The sequence below is a fragment of the Curcuma longa genome, chromosome 19 (genome assembly GCF_044706935.1).
Source record: "Curcuma longa cultivar G26 ecotype Majalengka, Jawa Barat chromosome 19, ITB_CL_G26_1.1, whole genome shotgun sequence".
Lineage (NCBI taxonomy): Eukaryota > Viridiplantae > Streptophyta > Magnoliopsida > Zingiberales > Zingiberaceae > Curcuma > Curcuma longa.
This window is the reverse complement of record NC_133879.1, coordinates 7,891,320-7,911,359: the sequence shown is the minus strand read 5'-3', so window position 1 is coordinate 7,911,359 and position 20,040 is coordinate 7,891,320. Positions and strand designations below refer to the sequence as shown.

The window sequence follows — 20,040 nt, the reverse complement described above, 5'->3', positions numbered from 1 at the left end:
TCAACAAATTTACCAGCTAACTCGCATCTTTTTACACCATTAAAACTCTTAAGTTGGATGTGAGGCTTGAGAATATCTTTAACTATATTAAAAAATTAATTTTAACAAGTAAAAATAAATGAATTTTCTCATGCTTGTGTATAATAATGTAGCCAGACCTCAAGCTAGATCTGAATCGGACTTGACCTAGATTTATAATCGATTCAACGGGTCAATTACTCAAGTTGGAATCATAATCAGTTCACCTCTAGATGGATCGGTTATGGCTCTTGCCTCATTTTAATTGTGAAGTCAAATTGTAGGTTCAAGCATTTTTTTTATAGATGGTTTCGATTGTTGGAATAATTATTTTTGTAAAATAGTTGAGATTATTTGATATTTTTTTATCAAATGTTATGATTACATGACCATTATCCTCCAAACTCTATAAATAAGTTATTCATTTCATTATTTTTATATGAACTTTTCTATTCTTGTTTCTAAATTTTAAAATCTCAATTGTTTTCAAATTTTAATTCTTTAATTCTAATGGAAGGGAATTTATGAATGTGAATTTTGATGATATTTAATTAATCCACGATGAACCAAAACAACTTTTGATAGTCTAGATGTAATAACGTATTAAAAAATTTTAAGATTTAGGATATTTCGTATTTAAAATCATTTAATTTTACTAAATATTTTGAGAAATTACCCTCCCAAAGAAATACGTGCAAAATGTAAATATTATAAGACCTCTTATAAATTTCAATAGGTGGTTGTTATGAGAAGCAACACGTCAAGATGAAGTACTCAACTGAGTTTAGAATTAAATATCCTCAAACACAAACACAATTGTTTAGATTTTCATCAATAAATGGAGATATCAATTCTAATTTATTTAAATATTTTAATATTAAATTTTTTTTAAAAAATAATTTTTTAAACTTTTGGATCTAAAGCTAGACGCTCTTGGTGATATCCTACACGAATCTTCGTTCGCCTTGTCATGCAACTTTTTTTCTTGGTATTCTTTTTGTTCTTTGTAGTTGTTGGATTAGGGAAGAAGAGGGGTCCAAACTCATCCGAGAAGTAAAGTTATTGATGACGTTACCAAAATGAAATTTTGGTCTGTTTCCCCCTAATTTTCTGGCTCATGCTTATGTCTCATTCTCTTTCTTATGCATTTGTAAACTTGTTCCCTTATGTAGAATGGTTAAGTGGTAGATGACTTCTTCTGCAAAAAGGTGGATCCGCCACCTTAGCGGCCCCACACGGTTGGCCCCACGATCATCTGTGAGGAGGTAAATCGAGAAAGTAAAGGATTCGTGCCCTCATTTGAACCAATTCACATGACTTCGAACTATATAGTAAAGTGTGTCATTTGATCATCAGTTACTTTGTATTAATTTCATTGCCAATTATTACATTGAAAAGTCTAGATTATAAGTCTAGATTATCAAATATTATATTATTTTTCTCTTGAATTGTTTTTTAAAATCAATGTGTCTAACGAATCATGAGTGGATTTTTAGTTGTTGTAGCTAGGTAGATTCTAATCTCCTAAACGATCTAAGCTATGGGACCAAGTGTAAGTACAACATATTTGTGGAAGGCATTTAGTATTGCAAAAATCCTTGACTTGATAAGTCATGATTGGTACTCTCCTTGTTTGTCTATGGGTGATAAAGGAGAATTGAAGTCTCCCATCAATAGCTATGGTAATGCAAGATCAATTCTGATAATGTTTAGTCTCCCTCGTAACCTCAACTTGCTAGTAACGGAGAGTTGATCATAAATGAAAGTTATTGTAAATCTTTTTTAAGATATTTTGAGTGTATGCATATATTATTATCTTCAGGACACAGTTGAGTTGGTTATGACGGAACAGAGTTGCTAAAGTAGGCAAGGATCAAATCTTGGCGAAGTCAAGACAATACCCTCCTTTGTCGTGGCCAATTGCAACTGTAACTTCTCGATTTACTTTCTCACAGATGATCATGAGACTGATCGTATAAGACCGTCGAAATGACGGATTTCACTTTTTGTTGAAGTGTATATATATATTATTCATGCCACTCAGATATCTCCATTTAAATTTTTTTATGGATCCCACGTAATCAAAAGTCAATTTCTTAACAGTCGCTAATGATGCATCTCTAAATATTAGAACCTCTTTAGTTTCATTTCCTGAAAAGCCTAGAGTGGGGCCCAAAAGCCAAGGCTTTTAAATATGTTAATAATATAAGATATCAACCTAAGTAGGGGTCATGTACATATGGTCTCTGGCCGCCCCAGGTAAGTCACATGTATCAAATAATATTGTGTCTGTGTGTTTTGCTAATTTTAATGCCCTTTTTATAATGATCAATTGTAAGTTTTTAATTTATTTATTCACATATGATCGTGAAAATAATTATATAGAAATGTTAAGATGATAAATTTCACTTTTTATTCAAGTTATATTATTTTTTCATAATTTATTAAAAAATATTAAGGATTGGGTATACTTATTTATTAAGTGTTTCAATATAATTACAGTATATAATCTAGACTTAAATTAAAAATTTATTTTATTATTAAAAAAACAAATGGTACGAATACCCATCAACCAATAGTTCATAAAATATTTTGAGTGGCCTCTAGAGCAGAATTGAGTTGGCCTGATTGATCTTATACTCACCAATCAATAGTTCATGAAATATTTATAGATGATTGTGGGATCGACCATATAAGACTGCTGAAGTAGTAGATTCCATCTTTTACTGAAATAGTTTATGAAATATTTCAAATAGTCTCTTGGTATAATCTAGTGGTACATCTATATATTTAGGGTTCAATTCTTTTCTGTAAAAAAATAGAATCCGCCACTCCAGCGGTTTTACACGATCAACCCCACGATTATTTGTGAGGAGATAAATAAATTAAAAAAAATTATAATTAATCATGATAGAAAAGGATATTACTCGGTTTCATGGTAGGGTTCAAGAAGACACTCATACATGATAATTATAGTGTTTGAACAATTGAAGTAGAGTGAGGAGCTATGGTATTTTCGAATTTATCTAACGAGTGAATCAGACCGCTCATCTTCGTCGGAACTAACGAGACCATAGATCTAGATTATTGGATTAAAAAAAAATTGTAACGTTTCGACTAAAGATTTTGCATAGACCGCCAAAATTAACCTACAATCCCTGCCTATATATTGTGACACCACCCTAATTTTGCCTTCACCTGTTTATCTCCCTCCGTCGCTCTCTCTCTCTCCTTCCACTCCCACTCGCAGAGTACGATGCAGCACCGCCAGACCTCACTCTTCTCTTTCCTCCAAAAAGTCACGCCGGGGAATGAAGGATCCGGCGTCCCCAATCCTTCTCCGGACGCGATTCGCCACTCACTTCAGCCTAAGAAAGCCCCGCACCCAACCCCGTTAGAGTCAAAGAACAACTCCAAGGAAACCTCCGATGAGATCGGAGGAACTGATGCTTCGTCTCAAAAGATTCGGCGTCAAGTCTTGTCGGCAGGGATTCCGGTGGCTGTCAATGATGGCGATCGAAGAGCTAATCATTTTTCGAGCATCATGGGCAAATTCGTGAAGGAAGACAAATCCGGATGCTCCAGTAATGGGTATACGTACGAAATGTTTACCGATTTATGTCTTTGGTTCATCTGGATCATGAAGTCTTTTGGTGAATTTCTCTCTGGTTTAACTGGATTTAAGGCTCACACAAATTTGATTTAGGTGGCTGAATGCATTCCTTGTATTGCTAGGACTTTTTCATCGGTTTTAGATTTACCGTTTAGCTATTCCAATGGCAACGAACTGGCCTTTCACTTATCTTAAATCATTTTTACATGTAGAAGATAGGGGATATAGAGAACATATTTGAATGTTGTGTATGTATGTACAGGAGGAGTTTAACGGAGAGCCAATAGGCAAAAAAGCCGAGGAACATTCATACAGAAAATCCACATCAACGTAGCATCTAAGTCTAGTAGATAGCTTTACATTTATTTCCATGGGTATTTAGATACATTTCTGGATGACTCCTGCTAGTTAAAAATGCTAGCATTTTGTTCTATTGATCCTATCGTGGCCAAGAAGAAATATGTAACCTGCTGCAGGTTTGTTAATTGAAACAGAGGATGAGGGAACCTGAGAGTAATGTTCTTTTACTGTCTGGTGTTTTGAATAGTCGTTGGCAACTATGTTTGAACTTTACTCTTTTCTACCTATATGTTCTAAATACCCCTATGTACTTTTGTGCAAATTCTATTTAGTTTATTTATTATTTATTTTTTGTGGATTTGCCTATAAAATATGTTAATTAAAACTTGTTTCAACAGATTTTCTTGCCTTGCAACACTGTGATTATGTGTTTCTACTTGGATGCTAGTGGTGCTAACAACTAAGTCTAACTTATTGCACAGTGATGCTATTTTGTTGTTTCTCCTCTATATGATTCCTACACAAAAGTGATAATTTCCCAACTAAAGGCATTATTATAGTTTTACTTTTACGATATGGATCATGTCAGACAAGGTTTTGCACTGCACTTATTGATATTATGTAGTTCTCCTAACCATTTGAGCTAGCTTGAATGTTTCCCCAAATTTTCTTAGCATATTTATTTTGATAAATTGGGACTTGGATTTGTGATGACCTTAAGGAATTCGTTTGAAAATCCGAACTATTTTCTTCTTAAATGCACTAATGTTTTAGAGAAGCGTGCTAAGATTTTTCATAACTTTGCCCTTTCTTTGGTCTTCAGGAACCAAGATTGCTGTGGTTCGTTTATTTGTCACCCCAATGATTCCACTGAGAAAAGTGTGAAAGATAGAACTCCTGATGATAAATGCTCAGCCAAACATGTTTCAGCATTTAAGAAGAGTTATGATGGATTGGGACCTCTGTATTCTGAATGTGATTTAGATGTTCTAGGGCCAGAAACTCCTGCTGTGCGCCCTCATGTTCCACTTTTCAAGAGAATTCAACTGGATCCTTCTGATTCTGACAAGCAAGTTTCTTCTATGTTTGGTCCTAACAAAAGGTTTAAGCCAATAGGCAAGACTGTTACTGAAAAGAAAATCCCAGAGAATTCATGTGAAAGTACAAGTAGCAAATTTGAGTGGCTCGTTCCTTCTAAAATTAGAGATGCAAATGGAAGGAGACCAAGTGATCCATTTTATGACAAGAGAACCCTGTATATTCCACCTGATGCATTGAAGAGAATGTCGGCATCACAAAGGCAATATTGGAGTGTGAAATGTCAATATATGGATGTTGTCATTTTCTTTAAAGTGGTATGTTCCTGTAGTATCTACTATCTACTAACTACTATCATGAGATCTTGATCCTAACATCTCCAGGAATATATTCTAAGATGAATTATTTTGATGTTTCTTTGTGTTTTAAAAATTTAAAATATTCAGTATCATGATTGTGTTGCTATGTTTTGAGTTTGTACTGCTAATTAAATCTGGCAGTTTTCTAGAAGTTAGTGATTTGTTACTAGTTTCTAACAAATCATGTTTTATTTCTTCCTATTTCAGGGCAAGTTTTATGAGTTATATGAGTTGGATGCTGAGATTGGACAAAGAGAACTTGACTGGAAAATGACCATTAGTGGTGTCGGTAAATGCAGACAGGTTAGTTGACTATCTGAATCTTTCTTTATGTCACAGTCATCTTTGTTTTTTTTTTTTTGACTTAATGAAATACAGAAACTTTGGTATTGTGTAAATAGTCGATCCAGGTTGAGTTTTCCTTTAGCTTTATCATCAGTCATTGACTCTTCCATTCTTCAATTCAATGCCTCTTTCTCCATCCTCCGTTTGTGCTGTGGGATTAGCTTTCTAGCTTTCTTGTTGTTTCTTTCTTGTTGTTGTCTTTTGAATTTTCCACATTAAATTCACATTTTTGCTGTTTATGCATTCATATGGATCTTTGAGGTTTTGCTACATCATTCTTGCCTTTCAAATATGTGAGACATGATCATTAACTAATTTCATTAGTGTTTAACTAGAAAGGTAAATTACATCTGATCTTCATTGAGGGATCTATTGAACATTTAATTAAGATTGGCATACTTGACTAAATGATATTCATGTCTTGTCAGCAATATTTGCAGAAAAATCTGTTTCACATTTGAAATTCCACGCTGTTGAACAGGTTGGTGTTTCAGAGGCTGGAATAGATGATGCTGTTCAGAAACTCACTTCCAGGGGGTAAGAAAATAAGCTTATCATGCTTCTGTCTTGCCTTGTTACAATTACTGGAGCAATTTTGCATGGTGCATAACAAAATCACTTGTTCATGATTATGATCTTGCTGACCAAATTAGCTACAATTATTTGCGTCTAAGGCAGACAAATTTCATAAGTAGTTGCAATATCCACACAATCAAAAACTTTGTTAGTCCTGTATCTTGTTATTTTCAACTTGCAACTTGTAGATATAGGTGACTAAGATTGCCACACCCCGGGAGTCACAGTGTGATAAAATGGAACCAAGAGCAAATAGCCAATTACTAACTCCAAATAATTAAGGTCAATAAACTTTATTGATTTATGTTTTATTTTCTAAAAATATAGTAAAATTGTACAGTGCAAAAACATTATAAGCTTGAACAAAAGTATTATAAAATAAGAACCAACCCCAGAATAGCACGTTGAAATCTTTGAGTAACTTTAAATGCTAACTGAAACGAACTAAAATATCAAAATGCTACCTTTGTTTGCAAAATTTAAGGCTAAAGAAAAATAGAAAGTAAACACAAATTTGTTAAGTGGGTACAACAATAACAACAACCAAGCCTTATTCCACTAGGTGGTTGGCTATACAGATCCTTCTACGCCATTGAGCTATATCCTCTATTATATTATCATTTATATTTAAATAAATTTTATTTTATTTTATTATTGCTAATCAAGTCTTTTTTGGTCTAAATTTGCTAAGTGGGTAATTTGGAAAATGTGAATGAATTTAATAGGTCAAGAAAATGAAGCAAGTCTAAATTTTATATTACAACTTTGAATTCTAATTTTTTAGTTCTTTAATGTATATATATATATATATATATATCTATATATATTTAATCAACTATATTTATTTTTTTTTGTTCAATTATTATTTAGAGTTACTATTGTATCTCTAAATTATCTTCAGTTGTCCTTTTACCATATAATATACTTTTAATCATCATCATTTAGTCACTAATTCTATACCTATCACCAACAATGAATCTTGAGAAAACCATGTCAATCAATCAAGAAGTGAATTACTAGAGCAAATGTAACGTCATCTCACATAAGGGCTGAAAGTCTTCACCAGTAGGATACAATAATATAGCATCTTCGCACAAATAATTACTGACTACAATTGCTCACTACCACATCCTCTTGTGGGTGGTAAGGTACTCTAATATAAGACTAGTCTCCGAGTTTTCACTTTTTAGTATTTCTTTTCTCTAAAAATCATTGTTGTTTCATTATAGTTTTACTATAATGGTTTATAATTTAAGTAGTCTAAACAACTAATCTAAATGAACCTTTTCTTATCAATTATGCTAATTTACTATATGTTATCAAGTGTTCTCTAGCTATGAAGTATATATTATCAAAGTATAGGTCTCAACATCTAAATCAATAGAAATGATAGATGGTAAAATGGAAATCATAAAAGGAAATCATAAAAGGTAAAGCATATCTAATGATAAGTATCAACTGAAGAGTAATTTAGAGTATATTAATTTTTTAAATAACCCAACCTATATTAATCCCCATGTGAACATGGAAGATTATCAATTATTTACCCCCAATAGTTTAATTGTTGTAAAACCCATTTAATATTTTTTTTAAAAATATTATTTTAATCCTTATTATAAAAACAATTGTAGAAGTATATATGTAATTCATTTTAACTATCTATTCATGCACAAGAAAAATATTTATGAGTCTAAGGATGAATTTTATAGCCTCTATGTAGAGCAAAAATTCTAAGTGTTTGCAAGTTAGGGTGCTATACACAAATTTGTATCTACAAATAAAATATGAAAATAACTCAAAAAATTCAAAATAAATCTCTAATAATAATGACAAAAATATAAAAATTTACTAAATTTTGAAGTCAATGGATCAAATCTTGATTTGCTACCTTGATAAAATTTTAAATTTTAAATGAGACACCTACCACTATCGAATAATAATTTAATTTTCATCCTAACTAGACACGACAACCTAAAATAGAAGTATAACAAATAAAATAAATTGTCTACCTTTATAATTTTTCCCGATTGATGGAAGATTATAGGAGTTTCGTTGATATGAAACACTTAGCTAAATCAAGGCTAAGTAATGCATCATGATTAATCCAAAATAATAATTATTTTTTGATATCAACATATAGTGATTTACCAATCCTTACTTTAATTAGGGGTATAAATGAGCTAAGCTTAGTTTAATATACTTATCAAGCTTGTTCAAGCTTGGTTATTAAAAATACTATCAAGCTCTAGTTTTTTATGGAGCTCAATTAACAATATTGTTGGCCTTATAAATTAATTAAACATTTATTTAATTCTTGAATCCTATATTATTTTCTTATTTTTAACACACTATGAATAATTTTAGATTATAAAAATTTATAAATTTTATGTATTTGAATAAAAAAATGAAGAAATACATTTATAATTAAATCATACTTAAATAAGTTTATTAATAAATTGCTCATGCATGTTAATGAACCAAGCTTACTAGTGTTTAGGTTTGTTTATTTTATATAAAGGGTAGTCTGGTGCACGAAACTCTTACCAATATAGGATCCCGAGAAAGGGTCTATTGTACGCAGCCTTATCCTGCATTGTGAAAGACTATTTTCACTACTCGAACTTGTGACCACTAGGTCATATAGCAGTAACTTTACCCTTGTGCCAAAGTTTGGTTATTTTATATATTCTTTTATTATTGAATGAACATAAGTGAGCGAACCAAACACTAAGGTTGCTTATGAACGTCCGGTTCATTTATAGCCCTACCTTTAACAAGCTGGCATACAACAACACCATCATTAAATGACGATATTGAAGGTTTAGAAAATGAGGAGAATCAACGAATACCCTTGGCTTGACTAAAAGTGGTCACCTAGTGGCTACAAATATCCGAGAAGCAAGAGGAGCGAAGAGAAAGAGAAGGAAAGGGGAAAGGAAGTCGATGATGGCTTTTTTTCCACTCCAATTTCTCTATCGATTTTGTAAAATGAGGGAAACAGTGAAAGGGGAAAGGAAGAGGGAGTGGAGGGCAACATCTGCTGTCCTTCTCTCTCAAGTGGTGGCAGAGGCTGTTGTGGCAGTGATGGGTGGCTGCGTGAGGATGAGAACAAGAGAGAGGAGAGAAAGAAGAAGAATGTGTTGGTGTTGCTGCAAGAGGAGGAAAAGGAAGAAAAAGAAGAAGAAAAAAGGGTAGGAGAGGTGCTATTGTTGAAGGAAGTAGGAAGATGGAAGAAGGAACAGAGGAAACCGACGTGTGGAAAGGCTTTGATGCATGCAATGTGTCCCCGGGGCCATGGTGCCGCGGTAGGACATCCAGGTTGTGACCCAGACACCCGCGGTTCGATCCCCAGCAACGGCGTATTTGCAGGAATTTTCCTCCAAATGGGGATCGCAATCAAAGGATGCTGGGCATCTGGGTTGACTGCTGTGTGCGCTTCCCGATTTACCCTGGTGGCCGGTGGGAAACTTCCGTGGGATTGGGCCGGTTACCCTCAGGGATTGAGTCCATGAGACTGACTGGGATTATCATTTTTTTTTGATGCATGCAATGTGAGAGGAAGCCATGTGGGAGAGAAAAAGAATGAGAATGAGGAAGAGAGAAGAGAAAGAGGAAGAAAGAATATTATCCCTAACTTCTCAAAAAATTCCCTTATCGTTTTAAATTGATTGAACCTATTTTATGGTACTTAATATTTAGTTAGCCAAATTGGCTGAAATAAATCCAAATCAACCTCGGTTCAAACTCACATAACTCCAATCACTAGTTTACCTGATGAGTTCAATCCAAATCCAATTCGATCTCAACTTGACACCCAAATTCTATTTTTAATGGATTAGTTTGATTTATTTTATTTTATTTTAAAAATAAATTCAGCATTTTTTTAAATTTATTTTGTGGGTTTTTAATAAAAATTTAGTATTTAACATAGATAACATATTCCATCCAATATTTCAGCATTGACACTAGCACTGTTCACATTGTGTTTTTAGTCTGTTTAATTTGCATTCTGAACCTAGATACAAAGTTGGACGGATGGAACAACTTGAGACCTCAGAACAAGCAAAAGCTAGAGGAGCATCTGCTGTAAGTAATTCTTGCAATTTATTGACTTTCTTATTCGTCTTGCATCTTTATTCTAGATAGTGATATTTGCATTCTTATCTTATGTTGATTAGAATCATTTCATTACAGAAAGCATACATGAATGGGGAGTATAAGAGCCATATTATGATGAAATTATATAAAAAATGATGTGTTATATGTTGCAATAAAAACCTTTGACAATAAGATGGATCATGCTATGTCATCAAGGGTCTAGAATGAGAAACACAAAAGCAATAACTTCTGAAGTGCACGATGACTTACACAATTATCATGGAGATTAAGTTACCTAAAATGTTCATGATCCATGTGCCTCGATCAACGATCTCACAAGGATTGATGCATTGTGAGAATAAATATGTGTGCCTCAGTTAACTATCTGATGGTGTTTTGTGCTTGGCTATCTAACGACAGAGAAGAGAACTTAAAAAATAGAAGTTGGATTGAATGATTGAAACAATATAGTGTCAATAAGTGAATCTCATGAGGATTTTTGTAAAATGGATTGATAAGTAGAAAGTCATAAAACATTTTAACCCACTGGAAATGAAATAAAATGATATCTTGGACTCATCATCAATTTTATTTTAACTGTCTTTATTATTCACTATTCTCCTCTGCTCAAGAACTTGACTTTTGATGACTTATGATCTTCCTCTTGTTCATTCTTTCCATCGGACAAGAAGGTTCAATTTTGATATTGTACTCTTTTTAGTCAAGGAGGTGTTTGATTTACAACAATCACGATTTAGTTAAATTTTTCTCATAACTAGCTTTCCTTCCTCATATATGTCCAATATTATTCTTATTTTTGTAAAAGAAACAAAAAGCCTAACTATTAGTTGCTTGACACACATAAACAACTATAAATGAACCAAGGAATAGCTTTATTAGGGTTGTTATCAGTAAAATTTTGTTAAAGTGTTTATATTTTTGATTCTCTGTGTTGATGGGAAAGGAAGAGGAAGGAGATTTCGTGGTTTTTCACTTTGAAAGGGGAGGGGGAGAGGCTGATTTGTGTTGGGTGATGGGGGAGAATGAAGAAGAGCAAGAGCCAATTAGGGTTATAATCAGGAAATTTTCAAAAACAAAACAAAAACTATATGTTTAGAAAGTTTAACTAACATCCCAATATTCGCTAATTTTTAAAAAATGTTCCTTAAACTTTTACATTTTCAGAAGCACACTAAATTGTTAGGCCTTTCAAAATGATCCCTAAGGTAAAACATTATACTATACAAATTATCTAGTACAAACATTATGTACTTCTCACACCCCAACTATAGTATGTTCTAGAATGCCACATACTTGCTCAATAGATTAGCAATATGCAAGGCCACATGACATATATGATTTTTATGTAAATCATTTACTAGATAATTTCTTACAAAATCTTTACAAATCTAAGGAACAATTTTTCTCAAAACCTTTCTAGCCTAGTGTCACTTAAAGTACGGATACTTTTATTTAAAAAGAAATGATTAATAATTGAAATAACACATAAACAATTTGCATACTATCTTATGCCTAGATTACGACCACAATTACTTAGTAACACAAGTCCAAAATTGTGACACTTAACCCTTGTGACTCAGTCCATAAAGACCATATAGCTCGAATAGAATTAGTTCTATATAACAAAACCATGTCGACATGTCCAATGCATAATCCCCAGTGGTGGGTCCATCCCACAACCTTCACTTTAATATTGGTTAGTTAGTCATGTATTCCCGAACTTAATGTTAATATCACAGTTATACCAACAGTAAATCACATGTTCAAAAGTTATGTTATTGACTTCATAAACTAAATCACAAACAATAATATATACACACAGATAAATATGCATATACACACATCACTTAAAACATGATCACATGCTAGAATAACTCTTACCTTACACGAGAAGTTTGCTGATAGATCTTTTAAGGTTCCTCTCGAAGATTTCAAACGTATTCAATTTGCCCTAGAAAATAAATTTAGAAGCTAATTAAAAATATAATGATATAGGAAAAACCTTATTATCAACCTTGGTATACTCATGATTCCAAGGTTAGGGAGGAGGTTTACTTAATAATAAGCAAGATAAATTCCTACCCTTTCTCTTAGAAATTCAAAGGATAACTTCTATTGTTCCAAACCATTAATTCCTTCTTCAAAATTCAAAAGCTTAACTTTCTTTTTTCTTCTTCTCTTCCTTTTCCTTCTCTCTCTTTTATTTCTCTTTTCTCCTTTTCTGTTCTGTTACTTTCTAAACAGAAGCAACCAGCAACCATTTCTAATCAACAACAACCAGCAACTATTATTATAAGCGTAAAAATTTGTTTCTCTTTAGTCGGTTAATTTAACATTTAATAGAATTTCTTCTTTTTTTAAGAATCGAATAAAATAAGATTCTTAATGTATCAATTATGGTTTTTTTTCCACATATGATTCATATGTAAGAATAGTATGGTTTATATGTGAAATTTATCATATCGTGAAATATGAATTGACAATCATTTGATTTTGACAAGTCAAAATGTATGCAGTTTTTTAAATAGCCACATGCCACATCATACAAAGGCTAATGATCCTTCATGTAAGTGTGTGGTACATCAGCACAAGGCTTCTCACCATCATTGTTAGGTTCAACCATCTCAAATCACAGAGGAGACATTGGTCTAGTAGGACATTCATTGGAGGAGCGATATTTTTCATCTAATCTATAAGCTCTTTAGTTCGAGAGTTAAACTCTCATACATGCAGAGTATCTTGTGAATAATAACAGCAATAACTACAAGGTAGCTACAACAATTTGCAATACCTTCTATAAATCAACATTATAAAATCCATTTGTGCTGTTAATCAATATGCATTCGAGATTCACATATATAAGAAAGTTCTCTACGTACTTGATCTAGCATGCTAAGAGCAGCACATTGCATCCAATAGGTAGATACTTGAAGAGCTTGGATCATATCAAAACAATTGCCTGTTCAGTGGATGATCTAGACCAAGGTCTCTGTGGTGATTTTAAAACCCTGTTGTGTCACCTTGTGCTATACCATTGTTTCTTAGATGTGTTGTCTTGTAGAGAATCACAGGCCATGCTGGTCCCCATTTTTCATTGCATTGTATCGAAACTCAGTGATACTTGTACTGCAACTTTGGTTTTTAAGTTTTTTATTTTTTATTTACTTCAAGTTGAATTGCAGGTGTATCCACAGCCAACTTTATTGTCTAACTAATTTTCACTGATCAGCATAAATCATATCATACCAACTTAATTTGTGTATTTTTTTATATGAACTTATATAATTGTGGTTGTGTATGCTTATATGTTGTGTAAATTTCACACAAAACTGATTCAGCTTCTTAAATGTCTTTTATCCAGGTCATCCAAAGAAAACTGGTAAATGTATCAACTCCTTGCACACTAAGTGATGGCACTATGGAACCAGAAGCAGTTCACCTCCTTGCTCTGAAAGAGGTTTGCATGCATCTTGAGTTTGCTGAATCTTATTTCAACAGGCTGTTAAGTGAAAATGTTCACTGAAACTTCATTACCTCCCCTCCAATTAATCTGTGGCTTATGTTTAAGGCACAGATCTTCCATATGTTCCTTGATTTATTTCAACTATAACCTTTAAACTTTGTCAGAAATGAAAAGTTACCATCAAGTTCCTGCAATAGAAGCAATATTGTTGTTTTATTTTATTATGGATTTCACTGCAAAAGGAAGCAGGCAAGAGGTTGTAAAACTTAATATTGACAACAACTTGGATAATGTGTTGGTTTGAACACCAGAATCTTACAAGGAGAAATCCTTACTAAGTTATGAAATGGATAACCTTGAAATGTATTCATGTTGTGGCAACTATAAAATACATACAAATATGGAAATGGTGGATGATGTTATGAGGTTGTCTATGGCGTGCAACATGTAGTAAACTGGTAATGGTCAGTGGACTAGCTTAGTTGCTTAAGCAACATGGCTCAAGAATCTGTAGCTGACTACTAATACCAATTTATTGTTACTGTTTGCTGGTGATTTGTTGCGGAAATCCAAAGATTCATACCACTTACATTCTTATAAAGCATACAATTCACCATGATGTTTTATGTGAATATGAGATATCTACTGAGCATATTAACAATGCTTTGCCTAGCAGGATGTATTATTGTATGAACTCATTTCTTCCACTTCATGACATGTTGCTAAGATACCATGTTTAATTTAATTTTGTATTCGTGATTTTGGGAGATTGGTCTCTGGTGATTTGTTATAGAAATAAAAAATTTGTACCAATTTCATTCTTCTAAAGCATACAATTCACCACCAAGTTTTATGTGAAATAGTGATCATATTATACTAAGAATCTGGGATATGTACTGATCATATTCACAATGCTTTGCCTAGCAGGATATATTACTGTATGAACTCATTTCTTCCACTTCATGACCTTTAACCAAGATACCATGTTTAATTTAATTTTGTATTTGTGATTTAGGGAGATTGTGGTTCTAAGGATGGTTCTATTTTTTATGGATTTGCCTTCCTTGATAATGCTTCATTAAAATGTTGGGTGGGTTCCATTTCTGATGATAAAACTTGTGCTGCACTTGGGGCTTTGCTAGTGCAAGTAAGCTTGTCTCTTCATCTAGTTATCTTAGGTTTCCCATTTTGTGTTCATTTTTAACCAATTAAGCTTTGCAGATTTCACCAAAAGAAATTATCCATGAAAGATCTGGTATGAATATACATGGGAATTCATTTATATATCTGTTATCTTTTTTCAATGACTTTGAAATTCTTATTGTGATTATTTCAGGACTCTCAGAAGCAACTCGTGTTGCACTTAAAAAATATGCTTCAGCAGGTAAGCATGTAAAGACATTTACTTGGAAACTTTCTTGAGGAAAACTAACTTATTGAAAGTAGAAAATGGATGAACTTCTATTGTGGAAGATGATATACACTAGATTAATTAATTTTGGTATACAGGATTCTGTTTGTTAGAACAGTGCTTTGAATTTTGGGTTAATTACATGAGCTCGTTTATCCACTTCCATTTGGTGCTAGTTGTTAAATCAATTAAATCCACTGTCTGATATAATCCTAGTTTTTGGTTATAGTTGGATAACATGGCTTAACATTAGAAACATTTACAATTCTTATGAATGTTAAAATTTGTCTAGCAACTCGTATTCTAGCATTTTCTTTGAATCTATATCAACTTCTAATGTTTGTCTTTTGATTTAACAATGTTTTGGTCACCTATGCCACATGTTTCTATTCTCTAGATTAACTTCATGGCTCCATTGTTCTTAGTGAATGAATGCACTGCATTGGTTGGATCATGTGGCTAGTACTGTTAGCAAAAATATATATTTTTTAGTTTATAGTGATGAGCAAATAAAATATTGCATTAAATATGAATTGAGGTTTGTGGTTGAAGTTTGTATTTATATCGCTGGAGAAAGATGGAAGACAATTGAAACTGGATGGATGCTTTGAGAAAATGTTCCAAATTGTTTGCACTTTTGGTGTCAAAATATTGCACATGGACTATAACAAAGTTATCTAAGTCAATGTATTGGAGTGATGCTTCCTTTTGTTAGTAAAACATTGGCAGAAAATGATAATAATATAATCACCATTGCCTCTTTGAAGTGCAGGTTCAATGAAAATACAATTGACTGCCGCAACTCCTGGTGTAGATTTTCTAGATTCAAGTGAAGTTATGAAGTTGGCTAGTTCTAAAGGATACTTCAAAGGATCTTCTAAGCCATGGTTTTCAGCAATTGATGGTTTTGTGAACTGTGACCTTGTTTTATGTGCTCTTGGTGGGCTTATTACTCACCTATCAAGACTAATGGTGAGAGTAGAAAATTCTTAGTTTGTTTATTTTGACACTATCCTTATCTGTGACAATCTAAAAATTTGATTTGACTTGATTGTATTAGAGGATAATTAGTTATTATGATTTTCAAACTAATTGGAAACTATGAAGCCCACTGTGGTTCTATAATTATCAACCATAGTAGGTTTGTTTTCCTGTTTAATATTTCCCTGACTTTGGTTCTTGAGGTTATTATTTTGTTCTGATTATTAATATTTTTGGAATCAGTTAGATGATACTTTACGCAATGGAGAACTCTTTTCTTACCATGTGTATAAAAATTATTTGAGGATGGATGGCCAGACTCTACTTAATCTTGAGATTTTCAGCAATAATGTTGATGGCGGCTTGTCAGGTGAATGGTCATGATTTTTAGCTTAACTTTTGATTCTTTGCTTGAGAAACTCATATTATCATTACATGCATGTATGCCTTCCTGTTACCTAATTGTGTTTGAATGTGGTAATTCTAGGCACATTATATAAGCATCTTGACCATTGCTTAACTGCATCTGGTAAACGGCTTTTGAGAAGGTGGATCTGCCATCCTTTGAGAGATATTACTGGTATCAATCAACGGCTTGATGTAGTGGAGGGATTCATAAAGAATTCAGAGATAATCTCCTTGATAGCTAGTTATCTGACTAGAATTCCAGATCTTGAGAGATTACTTGGACGAGTCAGGTCTACTGTAGGTTCATCATCCATGCTACTTTTGCCATTTGTTGGAGATAGGATACTGAAGCAGCGGGTACATCATCTTGGTCCTTACAGTTCCCATCTTGTCATGATTAAAAATTATTTTATTAAATTATAGTTTAGATGTCATTTAATACTAGAAGATGAACATTGCAGCAAGTAGAAGATATGCTAAATGCTTTTGACTTGAGCATCATTTGAGAAGAACTCTGTTTTTTTTTTTTTTTTGTAGAATAGACAGCAATGAGAACCCTCAGGTACTCATATTTGAGTGATCATGGGTTACCATTTTGCATGTTAATAAGAGGAGAGTCTTATTGATTAACATTTTGTATGTTTGTCCTTTGAATAGATTCCTCTAGCAGTAGGCAAAAATTTGTCATGGAATTTGATCTGTTGTCCCTTAGCTTTATCAAGATGCAAAGCTGGTTCACTCTGATTGCATCATACACTACCATTTATCATGACATTAAAGAATTTACTTCAGGGTGATATGAGTAAGGTTGTTGTCAACCTTGATCCAATGATACTTGTTTCTAGGGTTTGTTTTTGTGATCATGCTTGTTCCAGTTGAAAAATGATTTACTGGCAAATCTTTGACGATGCTTACGGCAAATTCATAGACTAATTTAATAAACAATGGTATAATCTGTTATTTAACGATGAATAGGATGAAAATTTTTCTCGGAGATTGTATGAACATTTCATACTTGGTAACATATACAATACTGAGGTGCTGGACACTTATACCTTACCCTTTATTTCAGATTAAAACATTTGGATTTCTTGTTAAGGGGCTTCGAATTGGATTAGAATTGTTAAATATGTTAAGGAAAGAAGATCACGGAATGCCGTCAATATCATTGTTTGTAAATATTCCAAACCTCAGCAGCCTTGATGATCTGCTTAACCAGTTTGAAATAGCTTTGGAGGATGACTTTCCACATTATCAGGTTTGTCATCAACTCTGGATTTGGCATACCTCAGTTTAAGAATGCAATTAACTTGTTGCCACTAAGTTTAATGTTGTGATTTGACTTTATACATGGTGCTAAATTGTTAGGATCACATTGTCAAAGATTCTGATGCTGAAACTTTAGCTGTCCTAGTTGAGTTATTTTCTGGGAAGGCTATTGAATGGTCTCAGGTCATCAATGCACTTAATTGTATTGATGTGCTTCAGTCATTTGCTAGAGCATCAATTTCATCATTTTTGCCTATGAGTAGGCCTATCCTTTTAGTGAATGCATATTCACCAAATTTAGCCAAAGATAAGGATGGTCCGATGCTTCACATGAAAGGTTTGTGGCATCCATATGCTGTTTCAGGTAATGGGAATGATCTGGTTCCTAATGAGATACACCTTGGAAATGACTCAAAAAGTTGTCATCCTTGTGCATTGTTGCTGACTGGACCAAATATGGGTGGAAAATCAACATTGTTGCGAGCGACATGCCTAGCTGTTATTTTGGCCCAGGTTACTAGAGGAAATTCACCTGTGCATATGTTACTTGAAGCATTAAAATGTATCTCTTCATCTCCATGGTTTCTTGTTTGCAGCTAGGTTGCTTTGTACCTTGTGAAGAATGTGTGTTATCTCCTGTTGATACCATCTTTACACGTCTTGGTGCAACTGATCGAATCATGTCTGGTGAAAGTTAGTGCCTCATATTTTTATTCTTGTAAATTTTCTCATGCTACATAGAGCATGCTATCTATACTAATCTTTTAAATTGGTTTTCCGTTAGGCACATTCTATGTTGAGTGCTCAGAAACAGCATCAGTTCTTCAGAATGCTACCAAAGATTCTCTTGTTTTGCTTGATGAGCTTGGTCGAGGAACAAGCACATTTGATGGTTATGCGATTGCCTATGCTGTAAGTGTTTTTCTTTCTTGTGTGCCTACATGCATAAGTAGGGAAAGCCAATTTAATCTCATTAGACAAGAAGAGTCTAAAGTAGATGCCACTTTTTAATAGTTTAGATTTTGTTTGAATTAATAGTAGAAAAATTATATTAATTCCTTGATAGGATTGTTTGTTTTAAATTACCAAAAGGCTAGAAATAGCGAGTCTGAGCTTTGGATCTTTTTCTTCGGTTGTCCATATGTTTCTGGTTTTTGCGCACGGAACATCCATCTCAATTTTTATCATTATTTTGCAATTAGTAAAATGTATGTACCCATATTCAACGTACTAGGGGTAATTTAGAGTTCACATGTCTGCCATGTCCGCCTTATGCAATTATGTTTTATAAAGGTGGGATATCTTGTCTAATAGATTAGAGAAGTAATCTTTTTTCATTCTGCTTATTAGTTGATGATTCTTGCATTTTTATCCTGGTATCGGTACCCTTTTCATTTCGAACGTTGGACAATGGATTTTTTCGAAACCCTGTCCAAATTCTGGGTGTTGTTGATTTCTATGTTTTTTTATTATTTTTTTCCTCGACCTGATCGGTTTAATATGCATGGTGCCTCAATAGGTGTTTCGCCATCTCTTGGAAAAAGTTTGCTGCAGGTTGCTGTTTGCTACCCACTACCATCCACTTACTAAAGAATTTGGATCACACCCTCGTGTAAGCCTGCAGCACATGGCCTGTGCTTTCGACGTGGGAGATGGAGTCTCTTCCCCGAGGAATAATCTGGTCTTTCTCTACAAACTTGCTGCCGGTGCTTGCTCGGAGAGCTATGGCCTGCAAGTTGCTTTAATGGCAGGCCTCCCTAAGGAAGTCGTTGAAGCTGCCGCGAGCGCTGGCCAAAAGATGAAACAGCTCATCAGTCGAAATTTCAAGTCAAGTGAGGCCAGGTCTGAGTTCTCCACCCTGCACGAGGAATGGCTGAAATCACTCTGCGGTATTTCAAAGCCCAGTGTAAGTTTGGGTGATGAAGACGTATCTGATACTTTGCTTTGTCTGTGGCACGAATTGAGGAGCTTTTATAAACTGAGGTAGTGGCTTCCGATCATAAAATCTTATTCGACATGTATTCATATTTGAATAGATTTCTGGCAAGGCATCTGAAAGCGTTTTTGTGCATAGATGCAGTTCACGGCTTTTTTAACCCTTAGCTAAACTCAAGTGTTAAGCAATGTTTTTTTTTTTTTT

At 33.5% G+C, this 20,040-nt stretch overlaps 1 protein-coding gene across 1 annotated transcript; it reads left to right on the top strand.

Annotated features, from left to right (window-relative positions):
- The first annotated feature begins 3,274 nt into the window (after positions 1–3,274).
- Positions 3,275–20,040, top strand: LOC141812623 (DNA mismatch repair protein MSH7). Its single transcript, XM_074700634.1, has 17 exons — positions 3,275–3,615; positions 4,755–5,286; positions 5,536–5,631; positions 6,155–6,210; positions 10,269–10,335; positions 13,730–13,825; positions 14,847–14,978; positions 15,053–15,086; positions 15,168–15,215; positions 16,015–16,214; positions 16,467–16,593; positions 16,711–16,988; positions 17,704–17,889; positions 18,000–18,413; positions 18,497–18,593; positions 18,685–18,812; positions 19,420–20,040. Exons 1-17 carry the CDS (start codon positions 3,275–3,277, stop codon positions 19,885–19,887), a joined length of 3,300 nt encoding a protein of 1,099 aa, XP_074556735.1. The 3' UTR covers positions 19,888–20,040.